Source organism: Panthera onca, chromosome B3, assembly GCF_046562875.1.
Source record: "Panthera onca isolate mPanOnc1 chromosome B3, mPanOnc1 haplotype 2, whole genome shotgun sequence".
NCBI lineage: Eukaryota > Metazoa > Chordata > Mammalia > Carnivora > Felidae > Panthera > Panthera onca.
The window spans coordinates 61,128,118-61,142,311 of NC_138344.1; the positions used below are offsets into that span (position 1 = coordinate 61,128,118).

Consider the following 14,194-nt stretch of genomic DNA (forward strand, 5'->3'; position numbering starts at 1 on the left):
GGAGGTTTGCCCCGGAGCCCGTCAGCAACCACGGAGAAACGTGGGCTAGATGTTGCCAGAGGTGAAAGTGAGGTTGTGTGCCTCCCGGGAAGTCCCGTGTGGCGCAGATGGTGCCCTGTTCTGGGCATGCAAAGGGCTCTTGCCTTGCTGTCCTTACTCCTGCAGTTCCTGCCATAGCCAGCCAGGCCTGTCCTGTGTGTCCATGCTGTCTGTCCATGCCTAGCTCTCCCCAGAGGAATATGAGTCACAGGAGGCTCCCCCCACAAACAGAGATTACTAGATCAGAAGAAACTCCATCCCCTAGTCTCTCCTGGGAATCTTCCTCCTTCACAGATGGAAGGGGCCTCTGGTCAGTTGAGGGCACTGGGAAGGGAATCAGGCTGGGTACTTGCTTTTCACACAGAAACCCCACGGTCCCGGTGACCCACTGCAGTGAGGGAGGAGCTGGGGCAAAGGCGAAGCCAATAATGCTGCTTTCCTTCCCAGGCCGCCCTGGTCCGGGCCCTGGACTGTGGGAAAGATCCGGAGAGCGTGCAGAGGCTGATACGGAAACACAAGGAGTTGGAGCAGGAAATGGGCCTCATCCAGGCCCAGGTGGAGGTGTGCATCTGGGTATGGAGGTGGGCCCAGGCCCGGGGTGCCTCCTCTGTGGGACCGTGGGTGGGCATATACAGGGCAGGAGGGCTTCGGTACCTGAAAGCCAGCAGAGTGGGTACACCCCCTGTTGGCTGGGGCCCTCCTGCAGCCGGGGCTCCCCTGAGTACAACCTGCCTCCCTGCCCCAGCCCCTGAGTCTGACTTCCCCCATAGTCCCTAGATTGTGAGGTGGGCCGCCTCTGCCAGAGAAGCCCTGGGGCAGCCCATAGCCTCAGCCACAAGCAGAGGGAGATGATGGACAGTTGGTGGCAGCTCCGGAGTGGGGCCCAGAAGCGGTACAAACCCCCAGGCCTCTTTGTCTCACTGCCCTCACAGACTCAGCCCCTGCAACATCTCAGTCTCTACTCTCCCCGACCCTGGTTTCCCCTGAGCGCCTTCCTCCATCCATTTCGTATAACCGCTGGTATTGTCACTCTATTCGTTCCCAGCCTGTGGGCCCTTCTCTGGCTAAGGGGATTCAGGGATGGAAAGCACATGTGGGTGTGGGGGGGAGAGGGGCTCCAAGGCCCCAGGACTAGCAGATGAACCCTGTGGGCAGGAAGGAGTCACTGGATGCCTTGCACCAAGCCCAGAAACTGCAAGCCATGCTACGGCACTTGCTGGTCTGGGCCCGGAGGCTGCGGGCTGAGATGGATGCCCAAAGCACCCCCCGCAGCCCTGCAGAGGCCCGGCGCATGATAGCGGGGCACTGGGAGCTCAAGGTGAGGGTCAGGATCCTGGGACCTTGCCTCCTCCCCGCCCTTTCCCATACACTCATCCCAACTTTCCCTTGGGTTCTTTCTCCTTCACCTGCCTCTGCCTTTCTCCTCTTCCATCCCACCCAGTCTGCTGTCTTCCCGCCTCTCCCCTCCCCACTGGGCCTCCTCCCTCCCACTCATGGAGCCTCAGCCTCCTGGATCTGAACCTAGTCTTGTTACAGGCCGAGCTGGACTCCCAGAGAGACAGCATCAGCCTGGCCCGAAGCACTGGGCAGCGACTGCTTGCAGATGGGCACCCATCCACCCCGGACATCCTCCAGGCCCTGGCTGGTTTAGACCAGGAGCTGAACACCCTGGAAAGGGCCTGGCAGGGGCACCAGCACCAGCTGCAGCAGGCCTTGGAGCTCCGGGTAGGCAGCCTCCATCCTGCCCCCACCCCTGGGCTGGGTGCTACCCCCATTGTCCCTGGTCAAAGCCAAACCCAAAAAGGCTGCCATACCGGGGCCTTTTCCCACCACCTAGCAGCCACCACTCAGCTTGCACAGACAGCTCTTGCCTGCCGTGGACTCATTCTGTTGAACCAGGTTCCTGGTCCCTGGTCTGTCTCCTCTGGGCACAAACAGGTCCACCTGCAGTGATTGGACCCTCTGCTCACTTCCTTTTGCCTTTTCCTTTCTTGACAGCTGGTTCTGAGTTCTATGGAACAGGTGGAAAGTTGGCTCTGCAGCCGGGAGGACTGCCCAGCTAGTGAGGGTCTGGGGGTAGGTGCCGGCAGGAGTGAGGGGGCTTTACAAAAGCAGCGTTAGGGGTCACGTCAACCAGTGCTGTTTAAGCTCCTCAGGCCAAGGAGGGGGTCACTGAAAAGTCTGTTCCCCATGCATGTTTGCAGTTCTTGTGTGCCTGGGGCTAGGCCCCACGGGGATGTCATGGGAGCTTAGAGGGTGAGCCTCTGGCCTTAGACCCATTCTTGCCTTCTTCCCCCACTTCTCACCTCTGCCCTCCTCACTTCCTTGTACCGAGGTTTGCTCTTCCAACCTCTGTCCCAATCCCTGTGGCAGGCGAACCTGACTCAGGGGAGACCTCGGAAAACCTGGGGGCTAGCTTGTCCTGCGCAGACCCAATCTTACCGGGAGTGCAGAGGAGGGAGCATTCCTGTTACATGAAAAAGCTCCACCTGCCTGGCAAATTGTGACAGCGGCCCTCATCCCTAGTACCTTCCCTGGCTGAGAATCCCTGTCCTAAAGCCACATCCGGCCTTGGGGAGTTGGAGGGGTGTGTTGGGGCAGAGTGCTCACTGTGTGGGTGAGTGTTTGGTGTAGGTGGGAAAGCAGAGAGCTTGGGATGGGAGGCACAGCCCTGTGGACAGAATCCACTTCCCTGTTCCCGCCAGGACCCTTCGGCCAATGTGGAGACCCTCCTGTGGAAGCACAAGGTGCTTGAGCGGGGTCTGGAGGCACAGGCTGAAAAGATCAGTGCCCTGGAGGCGACAGCCCACAGCCTGCAGCGGGGTGGGCACCCAGAGGCGCAGAGGGCCCTGGGCCAGTGCCAGGCCCTGCTCCTGAGGTACCTCTGGCTCCGGGCTGTGGGTGGGATAAGCCCCCAGCACTCCTGCCCAGCACAGCATGTGGTCACCCAGGGGAGATAAAAGGGAGTTTTACAAAGAAGGGTGAACTGGGAAACCAGAGAATTGCCACATGAAATGGCAGGACCAGAGCACAGTGGTTAGGCGTTGGCCCTGCAGGGCCGGGTACTCCCAAGCTCCTGTGTGTTGCCCACACATGGTGGGGCTGGGGCAGATTCCTCACTGAGTCCCGGGTCTACAAGGAGGGGGTAACAGTACCTGCCTCTGAGGGTTGTGGTGAGGACTGAGAAGGCACCCCTGATACCTGAGCACGGCACCTGCCACTCAGGCAGGTTGGCAGATTTCTGGTGTTCATTTAAATGAAGCTGGGCGGCGGGCAGGGCGTCTGGTGGCTCAGTCGGTTAAGCATCTGACTTTGGCTCCAGTCATGATCTCACAGCTGGTGAGTTTGAGCCCCATGTCAGACTGTATGCTGACAGCTCAGAGCCTGGAGCCTGCTTCGGATTCGGTGTCATCCTCTCTGTCCCTCCCCAACTCACACTGTCTCTGTGTGTCTCTCTCTTTCTCTCTCTCAAAAAAAAAAAAAAAAAAAAAAAAAGCGAAGCTGGCACAGTTTGAGACACAGGCTCTGCCTTTTTTTCCTCATAAAAGCCCATCTGGTTCCTCTACCTCATCCAGCTTCTCAGACTTTTGGATCAAGAAAGATTGGCCCAAAGCCAATGATCTCATTTTAACTTAATTCTTTAAAACCCTGTCTTCAAATGCAGTCAGTTTGTGAGGTACCAGGAATTGGGACTTGAACATAAGAATGTGGGAGACGAGGTTCAGCCCCTAACAGACACTAGTGAAGACGGTAGTAGAATGGCTCTCCATTTCAAAGGAGACCCCGGCCTCAGGGTGTATTGATACATAAGAAGGGCTGTCACAGGCTGGAAAGGCACGCACACACGCCAGCCCCAATGAGGGGACCTGAGGACCCACGAGACCCTCCTCCTGGCAGGAAAGAGGCACTCATAGAGCGAGCCGCGAGCCGTCGCCGCCAGCTGGAGGAGCTCGGGCAGCTGCAGACATTCCTGCAGGACTCCTTGGAGGTTGGCCTGGGGTTGGGGTGTGGGTCGTGGTTGTGGGGGGGAAGGAGCTGCCCCGGGGAGAGGGCAAGCCCAGAGGGTTGGGCCAAGGGGAGAGCCTGAGGCAGCCGAGCCTGGTCCTCTTATGTGTCCAGGTGGCCACGTGGCTGAGGGAGAAGGACTCGGTGGCCCTGGACGAGGGCTGGAGGAACCCAGCTCTGCTGCAGACACAGCTGTGGAAGCAGAAGAGTCTCCAGGCCGAGCTAGACACAAGTGTCCACCACCAACAAAGGCTGCAGGTGGTGAGGCCCTGGGGGTCATGGGACGGTCTTGCAGGCCAGAGCACTGGGCGACCCCACAGAGCCCCGGCAGTGGCTCTGAACCATAGTAATGGATGGCCGACCTTCACTGAGTGCATTCTGTATACAACCACCATGCTAAGCACCAAAATGTAGCGAGAAGCAGAAGCTTTCCTAGGGCACCCTCTCCAAAAATAGTGCCTTTTCAAGATTTTTAAAGATGACGTTTTGATGGGATAGTTTTTAAAGCTCTCTGGGAAAGACATCAGGGGATAGAGAAAGGCACAGCTAGCAGTCCTGTGGGTAAACGAGTCAAAGTGTAGCACCTTTTCCATTTACCGTCTCCCACCTAGAGACAGCAGGTCCTGACCCCAGGCTGGCTCCCTGTCGTGTTAAGCGTCCTGTTAAGAATTTTTAATATTTTAAACAAAATATTTAAACAGAACAACCAGTGTCATCCCCATCATATGGATAAGGAACATGAGCTCAGAGAGGTTACAGAACTTGCCCAAGATCGCACAGCTAGCGCACAGACCGTAGCCCTGAGGCTGGCGGTGGAAGCCAGCACAAGTCCCGGGGCACCGGCAGTGCTGGGTCCATGAGGTGTGCCCTGTGTTGCTATAGGAGGGGCAGAGGCTGCTGCAGGAGGGCCACCCAGCCTCAGAGACCATCCGGGAACGGCTCCAGGAGCTGGGAGAGCTCTGGGACAGGCTGCAGGCCAACAGCCGGAGGAAGGCGGCCATGCTTCAGGAAGCTTGCGAGGTGGGCCCTGTGAACCATGGTGTGCGTGGGGGGGGGGGGGGGGGGGGGGCGCTAGGCCTCTCCCTCTTGTGCCTACCTCGCACTCTGCCCCAGGCCCTGCGTCTCCGGCGGAGTGTGGAAGGACTAGAGAGCTGGCTGGAGCCTGTGGAGGTCACGCTGAGAGCCCCCATCCTAGGCTGGGACCAGCCCGGGTTGGACGAGCTCTTGGGGACTCAGGGCGGGCTGGAGGCGGCAGTAGACAGGCAGGCCGGGCAGGTGCAGCTGCTGCTGGGCCAGGCTCAGGTCTTGACGCGGGAAGGCCACTGCCTCGCCCCAGATCTGGAAGACCGGGCCCAGAAGCTGCTGCGGAGGTAGGTCCGGGCACATGCATCCTCCTCCCCCCCCTTCCTCCCTGCCCTCCAGCTGCTCTCCTCCGGGCTTCCCCCCAACCCCACACTGAGGGGCACGGAGTGGGTGAGCTCTGGGCCACAGTCTGATGCTGACACTGATGACCGTGGCCCCTACCTGCCCTGGCCCCGCCTCCACTGCTGCAGGTTTGAGAGCCTTCAGGAGCCCCTGCGGGAGCGCAGAGAGGCCCTGGAGGCTCGGAGCCGCCTCTCGCAGTTCTTCAGGGATGCTGATGAAGAGATGGCATGGGTGCAGGAGAGGCTGCCTCTGGCCGCCACCCAGGACTGCGGGCAGAGCCTGAGCGCCGTGCGGCACCTGCAAGAGAAGCACCAGGTGTGGGAACCATCCCCCCCCCAGAGCAGGGAGGGGCTGCCCTCAGATTGAGCACATGACTCAGCCAGCCAGTGGTGCTTGGAGCTCTGTGCCTCTGGTGGGGCTTTGGGGGTACCCTAGGTTCTTTGTTGGCCATATGGTCAGGGAACAATTTGGGGGCGAGTCTGTGGGAGACTGTGAGGCTTCTAGCACAACTCTGGGGCCCCCTGAGGAGCGTCCAGTAGCATCGTGGTCATGTTTTCCTCCGCCTCCACAGAACCTGGAGAGTGAGATCAGCAGCCACGAGGCCCTGACTCAGGCCGTGGTGGACGCAGGACACAAGCTAGTGCGGGCTGGGCACTCGGCCTGTGATGTGGCTGTCCGGGTACAGCAGCTGGAGAATGCCATGGGCTCCCTGCGGGCACAGGTGATGCAGAGGCGGCTGCTGCTACAGCAGGCTCAGGAGGCCCAGCAGTTCCTGACGGAGGTGAGGGGCTGATGTGAGATGCAAAAGGGCAGGGCCTGGGCATGAGGACACCCGGAGTGTACACAGGCCTGGAAGGTAACCCCCACGTGGGGGTCCAGGCTCTCTGTGCATCTTCACTTACCTGCACTAAGTGGTCCCCTGCCCCCAAGCTGTCGATGCTGCATGTTATCCGGAACACAGGCCCCTCCCTGGGTTCGGTTTTAGTGCATGTGCCATTTCTTCTAAACCAATGACTCTCAGCCATTGCTCTGTATCAGAGTGACCTGGAATCTGTAAGAAATGCCGGTTGATACTCAGGTTCCATTCCAGATCAAACCAGAAATCTTTAGGGTTGAGAGCCAGGCACAGAGAGTGTAAAAGCTCTCAGGTAATTCCAGGGTGCAGCCAGGGTGAGAACCCCTGCTCTGAATGTCAAGACCATGAGCTTCAAGCTGGGAGCCCTGGAGGCCAGCACCCAGGGAACACCTCCTCTGTGCCACACCAGCTCCAGGAGGCAGAATCCTGGCTGGAAGAGCAGGGCCGTGTCCTGGACATCGAGGATGTGGGCCAGAGTGCCGAGGCCACGCGCACCTTTCTGCGGCAGCTGGAGGCCACCACGAGGGACCTAGAGGGGTTCAGCGTGCGAATTGAGAGGCTACAGCAGACAGCAGCTCTCCTTGAGGGCAGACAGAACCCAGAAAGGTGGGTGGGAGCCAGGCCCACCTAGGGCGGTGCAGGGAGGGTGCTCCCTACAGAGGGACGTGAGGGAAGAAGGGCTCCAGCTGGGTTGTCCTTGTTGCCACAGCCCCAGGGTGCTGGCCCGGATGCGGGCGGCGAGGGAGGCCCATTCGGGGCTGCTGCAGAGGGCAGAAGGCAGGCGGCAGGGTCTGCAGGAGCAGCTACAGCTCCACCAGCTGGAACGGGAGGCCCTGCTCCTCGACGCCTGGCTGGTCAGCAAGGTGGCCACTGCTGAGTCCCAGGACCACGGGCAGGACCTGGAGGCTGCCAAGGCGAGTCACTCATGAGCAAACCTGGGAAGAGTGGATTGAGCCTGCTGAGCAAGGGCAAAGAAAGTGTGCACTTGGGTGAGAGGAAGGCAAAAGGGTAAGCTGAGGGGAAGTAGGGAGTCTCCGGGCTCTGGGAGGATCCCTATAGAACTAGAGCCAGAGCCCAGGGACTTGAGCCACTGCCTCAGTCAGTACTGATGAGGGACCTGGCAGGTACCGCCAAGCCCTTCATGAGGTTCAAGTGCTCCTGGACACCACCTCCAGAGTGACCCTCCCTGGCACTGTATTCTCACAGGTGCAGGAAGAGAAGTTTGATGCTTTCAGAAAGGAAGTTCAGAGCCTGGGCCAGGCCAAGGTGCAGGCCCTGAGGGAGCTGGCAGGCTCCCTGGAGCGGACAGCACGCAGGCACAAGCCCCAGATTCAAGCCCAGAGGAGTCGCATCGAGGCGACTTGGGAGAGGCTGGACAGGGCAATGAAAGCCCGCACACAGGTGAGTGCACCGAGTGCACAGATATTCCTGTCCCTTTTGCCTGAGCCAGGGACAAGCAGGCCCGCCCAGGGGTGGGTGGGTGTGTGTGTGTGTGTGTGTGTGTGTGTGTGTGTGTAGAGGGAGGTAGTTGCCTCTAACTCCCAACACTAAGCAGACGGGAAGTCTCAAAATCTTGCACCTCCACGGCACCCCAGCCCTCTCCACCAGTTTGGTTTCCTGCTGGTGCAGTTCACACCTCCAGGGAGAAACAGAACGCGGGTGTGGCCGGCTTCAGATCCCCTCAAAGCCTCCCTAAACACAGGCTTCAGGCTTTAAGATACATCCCACGTTGATCTCTCCTTAACCACTGGCACTTAGCTGGCTCCTTCGGCACGCTCCCTCGCTCTCCTAACCTACGTGCCCCGTGTGATGGCTTCACTGTTGTTTCCACAACCAGGGTCAGCCACAGCTGCTTCTGTGAAAGCAGCCTGCCCCCCGAGCCCTCGACAGCCTCGGCAGCCTCCTGAGCTGACCCTCTCCTCCTAGCCAGCCACTCCCTGAAAACCAAACTCCTCCCTCCTCCCCCGTGGATGGACCCGTTCCCCCCCCTGCTTCAGAGGCTCCATTTCTGCCTTTCTGGTGATTTGTACACCGAAGACCCTCTTGTCACAGAATGCCCCCTGAGGCCCTGCCACGTCATCAGTAATATCATACATTCATTGAGCACCTGCCACATTGAGGACGTTTTCTGTACCTGGTGGTCATGAGTGAATCACCAAGCCCACGGTCCTTGTTAGTTAGTTATGTATTTATTTACTTACTTATTTTGAGAGAGAGCCAGTGTGAGCAGGAGAGGAGCAGAGAGCAAGGGAGAGATGGTGTCCCAAGCAGGCTCTGCAATGTCAGCACGGAGCCCAACATGGGCTCAAACCCTTGAACCATGAGATCATGACCTGAGCCGAAACCAAGAGTTGGACACTGAACCAACTGAACAACCCCGGCACCCTGATCCTTCTTATTTAAAAGGATGTGGCCCACAAGGCCATGTCTCCAGCAAGAAAAGGTCCTAGGAATGAGCTCAACTCACAGCAGGCCCTCTTTCCTCTCCCAGAGCCTGGCTACAGCCTGTGAAGTTCTTGGCTTTGAGCAGGAAGTGGCCCAGCTCCAGGGCTGGATGCAGGAGAAGGTCGCCCTGATGGCGAGAGACATCTGTGGCCACAATCTGTCATCGGTGCAGACCTTACAGCAACAGCACAGGTGCCTGGAGGTGAGGGCCCGTGCCCGTTGTCTGCCCCTCAGAGCCCCTCCCTGCAAGCGGTGGGTAAGGAGCCCTCAGAGGGGAGAAGGGAAGGCCCTCCCAGCCGGGAGGTGCTTGCCCATGTGGTGGAACAGAATGGAGTTGGCCTGGGAGAGTCCAGGAAGCAGATCAGGACTCCTCAGAGAGGACCAAATGAAGAGCATGTATCAGGCTGCCAGGGTGAGGCCTGATCATGCGTTCTGGTGGCAGAGGGAGCTGGCAGCTATGGAGAAGGAGGTCGCCCGGATGCGGATGGAGGCCTGCAGACTGGGCCAGCTACACCCTGTGGCTCGGGTGGGCCTGTCTGAGCAGTTGGCCAAGATGGAAGATGCCTGGGCCACCCTGGACGTGAAGGCCCAGGAGCAGGGTCAGCAGCTGGAGCAGGCCGCCCGGGGCCATGCCTTCCTCGGCCGCTGTAGGGAACTGCTGTAAGCGGCACCCTGCCCTGCTGTTGGCTCAGCTCTGCCCTGCGGGGTGGGGGTCACCCCAGCTCTTCAGGGAGCTGGACTCCCCTGTCCCGTGCCCAGCTCCTGCCCTGCTTCCTGAGGCTTCCCTCCCAGCCCTGACAGCAGCTTTGTCTCCCTACCCCCAGAGCATGGGCTCAGGAGAAGCAGGTTCTGGCTTCATCACAGGAGCTGGCTGGGGACCTGGTGGGGGCCGAGCAGCTCTTGGTGCAGCAGGAAGAGCTGGGGCAAGAAATCAAGGAATATTGCCTTCGGGCCCAGGACGTACGGCAGGAAGGACAGCAGCTGGTGGACAGTGGGCACTTCATGTCCCCCGAGGTATGAGCACAAAGGTGGGCCAGAGGTTGAGCTGGGGAGGGAGTCCAACCACCCAAGGAACCCCTAGCAGGAATGGAAACCCTCAGGAAGAGAAGGCAGGCAAAGGAGGCAGAGACGGGGAGGGTCTGGGCCTTTCCTGGACCTGTGTGCTGGGCACCAGCCCCGCCGTGCCTCAGGGCTTCTGCTCCAGCGTCTGGCCCACAGCGCCGCTTCCCACCAGGTGACAGGGTGTCTGCAGGAGCTGGAAGGGCAGCTGCAAGCACTGGCGGAGGCCTGCGCCCTACGCCAGGAGCGCTGCAAGGAGAGCTTGGGCCTGCAGAAGCTGCGGCAGGAGCTGGACCAGGCCGAGGCCTGGCTGGCCTCCCGGGAGGGCCTGCTGCTGGACCCCAACTGCGGGGTGAGCCAAGGCCCCACCATTGACCGGCTACGCGATGGCAGCTGTGGCCAAGGGCAGGTCCTAGTCCTCCTCTGCTCCCTGAACAGCCACGCCAGGCTGTGGACGGGGAGGGTGCGGCTCTTGGTGCCCCTTGGAGCCGGGCCTCACCCTGACCTACTTCTCCCCAGCACTCGGTGGCTGATGTGGAGCTGCTGCTCCATGGACACCATGACTTAGAAAAGTCACTGGCAGCCAGGCAAGAGAAGTTTGCCCAACTGCAGAGGGAGACAGGGGTGAGTGGAGGCTGGGGTGAGAGTACACTGGGATCTAGGGACCTGAGGGCTGGGGGTGGGAGCATCCTGGCCTCAGCCTGAGAGTCGGGACCTCCCCAATGAACGGAGCCCACATATCTGACCCCCCAGGAAAACCTGTTCTTTGCCTAGCCAGCTGCAGGGTCCTGTCACCTCCGTGTCCTGGTAGGTTAGAGCCCCACCATGGACCAGGATGACAGGGAAGTCTCCTGAGCTGACGCAGGAAGAGAAGCCTAATGAGGAGATAGGGACTCTCCAGGTGGGAGGGATCCGGGGCAGCAGAGGCTGATCTGGCTCACCTTACTCCCCTTTCCAAGGTGGAACAGAAGCTGCTGCAGCAGGGGACAGGGCTGAAACCCGGGAGTGCTGGCCACCAGTTTACCTCCCTCCAGCATAGGCCTCTTGGAAGCTGGGGGCCAGTACAGTTGGCTGAGACAAGGGACCTGCAGCCAGGTGTCCCCATTGGGTCACACACACCCTTGGCCACCACTCTCTTCCTGGAACGTGCAGCCAGGCAGCAGGAGCCCAGTGGGGCTGGGGCTGTAGGGGTAAGGCCCACACCCCACAGCCAGCGCTGAGGCCCTGGGTGCTGGGGACACTGGGCAGAGGAACCGAGATTCCCCAGGAATGAAGTGGTCAAAAAGGGGTAGATTCCTAGCCCACCTTCCAGAGGGGTCCTGTCCTCTGTTGCTGGATGTTTCCTGGGCCCCTTCTTGCACTTTCAGGATGCAAAGGGTGCCCCCACCATGGAAGGATTTTTGGAGCTCAAGCAGCAATGGCCTGCAGAGAGGCAGGTCAGTACCAGGAGATTCCTTCTCCAGGCAGCTCTCCTCCACAGAACCACTTGGGCTTCAAGGGGCCATCAAGGCCTGGCACCCTGGCCCCACACCCCTGAGTCTTAAGACCGTTTCATTCTTTTTCCTTTATATATTTTATTGAGCAATTTGTACACCCAATGTGGGGCTTGAACTCACAACCCCAAGATCAAGAGTCACATGCTGTACCCACTGAGCCAGCCAGATGCCCCAAGATAGTTTCATTCTTAAGACACCTGATAGCTTCTGCCCCCCCCCCCCCCCACCCAGGTGGGGAGCGAGTCCCTCTTCCTCCTCTTCCTGGTTTCCCTACATGTCATTCCCTGGCTCCCTCTTCCCCATGGACACCTTGGACCAGTCCAGGACTTTGCTTGGGAGCCTCTGGAGATACACAGGTTTGATAAGGCCAGGCTGCAGCCTCCCCTCCATGCTCGGCTGATGTCACCTCACCCACCCCCTTCTCTCCACAGCCCAGCTCAAGCCCCTGGGATTGCTGCTGTGGGACCCTGGGGGGCAGTTCCCTGAGCCTCTTCTGGGATAAGAAGACTGCAGCAGAAGTACTGGGCAGTGGAATACAGGCGAGGCAGAAGACAGAGAGGCCCATGGAGAAGAGTGGACATGGCCATTGTGACCCCTCTCGCCTCTCTTCTCAGAACATGGCCCCCGTGGACACCCTTGATCTCACAGGAGCCCAGTGTGAGAGGCTGAGGTACTGGAGTGGCAGGAAATATGCTTTCTCCATAAGGTGAGGGCCACAAGGAGAGACAGACAATGGCCCCAAGACATCCTGACCCAGCAGGCACAGCCTCACAAGAGCAGCCAAGAGGCTTGAGGTAGGGGGTCCCCCCCATGGGAGGCAGAGTTTTGACCCATGGCTCTCTGCCCAGCAGGCTGAGCAGTGGGGTGGAGATCCCGTATGCAGCACCATCAGAACAGCATGCCTGGAGCTGGCATCGAGCCCTGAGTGGCACGGCAGGTAGGCACCAGGGCAAGCCTGGGGTGGGACTTGGGGCACAGATTCCCTGGACCCCAGGCTGTGGTTTCCTACATCCTCTCAGGCTATAGAGGTACCATCCTCTCTACAGCCTGAGAGGTAAGTGGGACCTTGAGAAAAGATACTAGGAATTTAAGGCCCAGAAAGGGTAAACAACTTGCCCAAGATCACACAGCTAATTTGTAGAAGTAGGGCCATGTTTGACCTGTTGGCTGCCTCCTGGTCCTATCCCACCCCCTTTGTGGAGTGTGCCTCTCTGACACCCAAGTGTTCCTAGGCTTGTTGTGCGACCCTGGGACCTTCTCGAACCTTTGAGTCCTCAAATAGCTCTGAATGTTCTGCCCTTGGGGTATCTACGGACAACGGCCAAACCCACTTCTATCACAAGGGATGCCTGGAAAGCACCCCTGCACCGGGAATCTCTTGGTCCATGTGGTTTGACAGGCTCCACCTGGACAGTGTATTCCGGTCATGTCACTGCCCAGGTGGGAGTCCCTTCCTGTTCCTCCCAGTCTCTCTGGGTTCTTGGCTCCATTCCTCAGTCTCTGGCCCCCTAGGATCTCTCTGAGCCTGTCCTTCCAGAATCCCAAAGGGATCTTGGATCTCCTCCAGGCTGAGCCTTTCTTAGCCCACCTGCGCTCAGCCTTCTAGGAGATGGGGTGCACTGGGGGGCCTTGCACCACCCCTCCTGGTGTGTACAGAGCCTCCTGCAGCAGTTGTAGCTTAGTCTGTGTGGGCTGCTTTTCACAAAAATACCAGACTGAGCAGGTTACAGACAAGAACCGTTTATTTCTCAGTTCTGGAAGCTGGGAAGTCCAACAGCAAGGCACCAGCTGACTGCATGTCTGGTAAGAGTCGTCTTGTGGGTGTCCTAGTTCTTGCTGTGTCCTCACTTGGTTGAAGGGGCAAGGTTACTCTTTGGTCAGGCCTCCACCCTCATGACCTACTCACCTCCCAATACCATCACCTGGGGGTTAGGATTTCAACAGAGATGCAAACATGCAGGAAAGTGTGCTGTCTGCAGAGGGCCTAGCATCTGGGCCAGGCTCACCATTGTTCTCTCTGTGCTCTGCAGCCCACTGTCTGAGCCTGGAGCACCGAGCCAGACCTCTGGGCTTCACTGTTGAGCACACTGCTGAGAGGGCGCCCAAGACAGCTGCCTCGCTCAGGTAGGACAGCTGGGTATAGGGGCAGATGTGAATCCTGAGCCCCATCACTGGCACAGATGCTGCCCTCTCAAGCCCAAGAGCCAGAGACTCAGACCTGCACTGCTAGGGTGAGGGGTAACTCCCATATTTGAGACCCTCAGCAATAGAAAACCCTAGCACCAGCCTCATTTGGTGTAAACCTCTGCTCACTCAGTAATGGCAACAGAGTCCAGGCCCTGAGGCTCCTCTTCCCCACAGCTTCCAAGGCTGGCCCCTGACCACCTCAGTGAGGGAGCCGCATGTAAGTGCCGACGGTCAGCTGCAGCCCATGGAGTTGCTGCAGGCTGCTGGCCTTGCCCAGGAACCTGCCCAAGTCTTCCACCGCCTTTCCTGCCCAGGCCAAGCCCAAGGTACAGGCCCCTCAGGGGTCCCTTTGCACATGCTAGAAAGCCTGCCTGGCTCTGTCCTCCGGGGCTCCCACCTCTCTCACCCCTTGGTCTCCTCTTCCTAAGACAGAAGCCATGTTGCAGGACAGCCGTACCCTGTTCTCTGCCTGCCCTTCCCTGCTCCAATGCGAAAGGAAAGCCTTACTGTCCTAGAGTGGGCCAGAAGCCAGGCGGTCATGCCCGTGCACAGAGACAGACCCCACCCTGTTGGGCTTGAGGGGCACTCACAGCACAGCGGAGGGCAGCCGCGGGTATAGTCTCTGGCAGTTCTGCAAGCCCGTCCCGCAGGGCCCTCGGGCTCCACTTTAGGCTTCGGAGCA

At 59.3% G+C, this 14,194-nt stretch overlaps 1 protein-coding gene across 1 annotated transcript in view; it reads left to right on the plus strand.

The window, feature by feature from the left end:
- The window catches only part of SPTBN5 (spectrin beta, non-erythrocytic 5), a 45,495-nt gene extending 31,556 nt beyond the window's left edge, over positions 1-13,939 (plus strand). Inside the window, exons 41-67 of the mRNA XM_060618859.3 lie at positions 487-600; positions 810-931; positions 1,195-1,357; positions 1,576-1,764; positions 2,038-2,115; positions 2,745-2,917; positions 3,937-4,027; positions 4,159-4,305; positions 4,927-5,064; positions 5,158-5,414; positions 5,598-5,784; positions 6,041-6,250; positions 6,735-6,931; positions 7,035-7,239; positions 7,532-7,726; positions 8,817-8,972; positions 9,213-9,430; positions 9,595-9,784; positions 10,005-10,181; positions 10,349-10,453; positions 10,789-11,019; positions 11,197-11,265; positions 11,757-11,995; positions 12,177-12,262; positions 13,078-13,128; positions 13,356-13,449; positions 13,687-13,939. Of these exons, the coding sequence (XP_060474842.3) occupies positions 487-600; positions 810-931; positions 1,195-1,357; positions 1,576-1,764; positions 2,038-2,115; positions 2,745-2,917; positions 3,937-4,027; positions 4,159-4,305; positions 4,927-5,064; positions 5,158-5,414; positions 5,598-5,784; positions 6,041-6,250; positions 6,735-6,931; positions 7,035-7,239; positions 7,532-7,726; positions 8,817-8,972; positions 9,213-9,430; positions 9,595-9,784; positions 10,005-10,181; positions 10,349-10,453; positions 10,789-11,019; positions 11,197-11,265; positions 11,757-11,995; positions 12,177-12,262; positions 13,078-13,128; positions 13,356-13,449; positions 13,687-13,939 (4,335 nt within the window). The remainder of the gene's footprint in view (positions 1-486; positions 601-809; positions 932-1,194; positions 1,358-1,575; positions 1,765-2,037; positions 2,116-2,744; positions 2,918-3,936; positions 4,028-4,158; positions 4,306-4,926; positions 5,065-5,157; positions 5,415-5,597; positions 5,785-6,040; positions 6,251-6,734; positions 6,932-7,034; positions 7,240-7,531; positions 7,727-8,816; positions 8,973-9,212; positions 9,431-9,594; positions 9,785-10,004; positions 10,182-10,348; positions 10,454-10,788; positions 11,020-11,196; positions 11,266-11,756; positions 11,996-12,176; positions 12,263-13,077; positions 13,129-13,355; positions 13,450-13,686) is intronic.
- Positions 13,940-14,194: the final 255 nt, after the last annotated feature.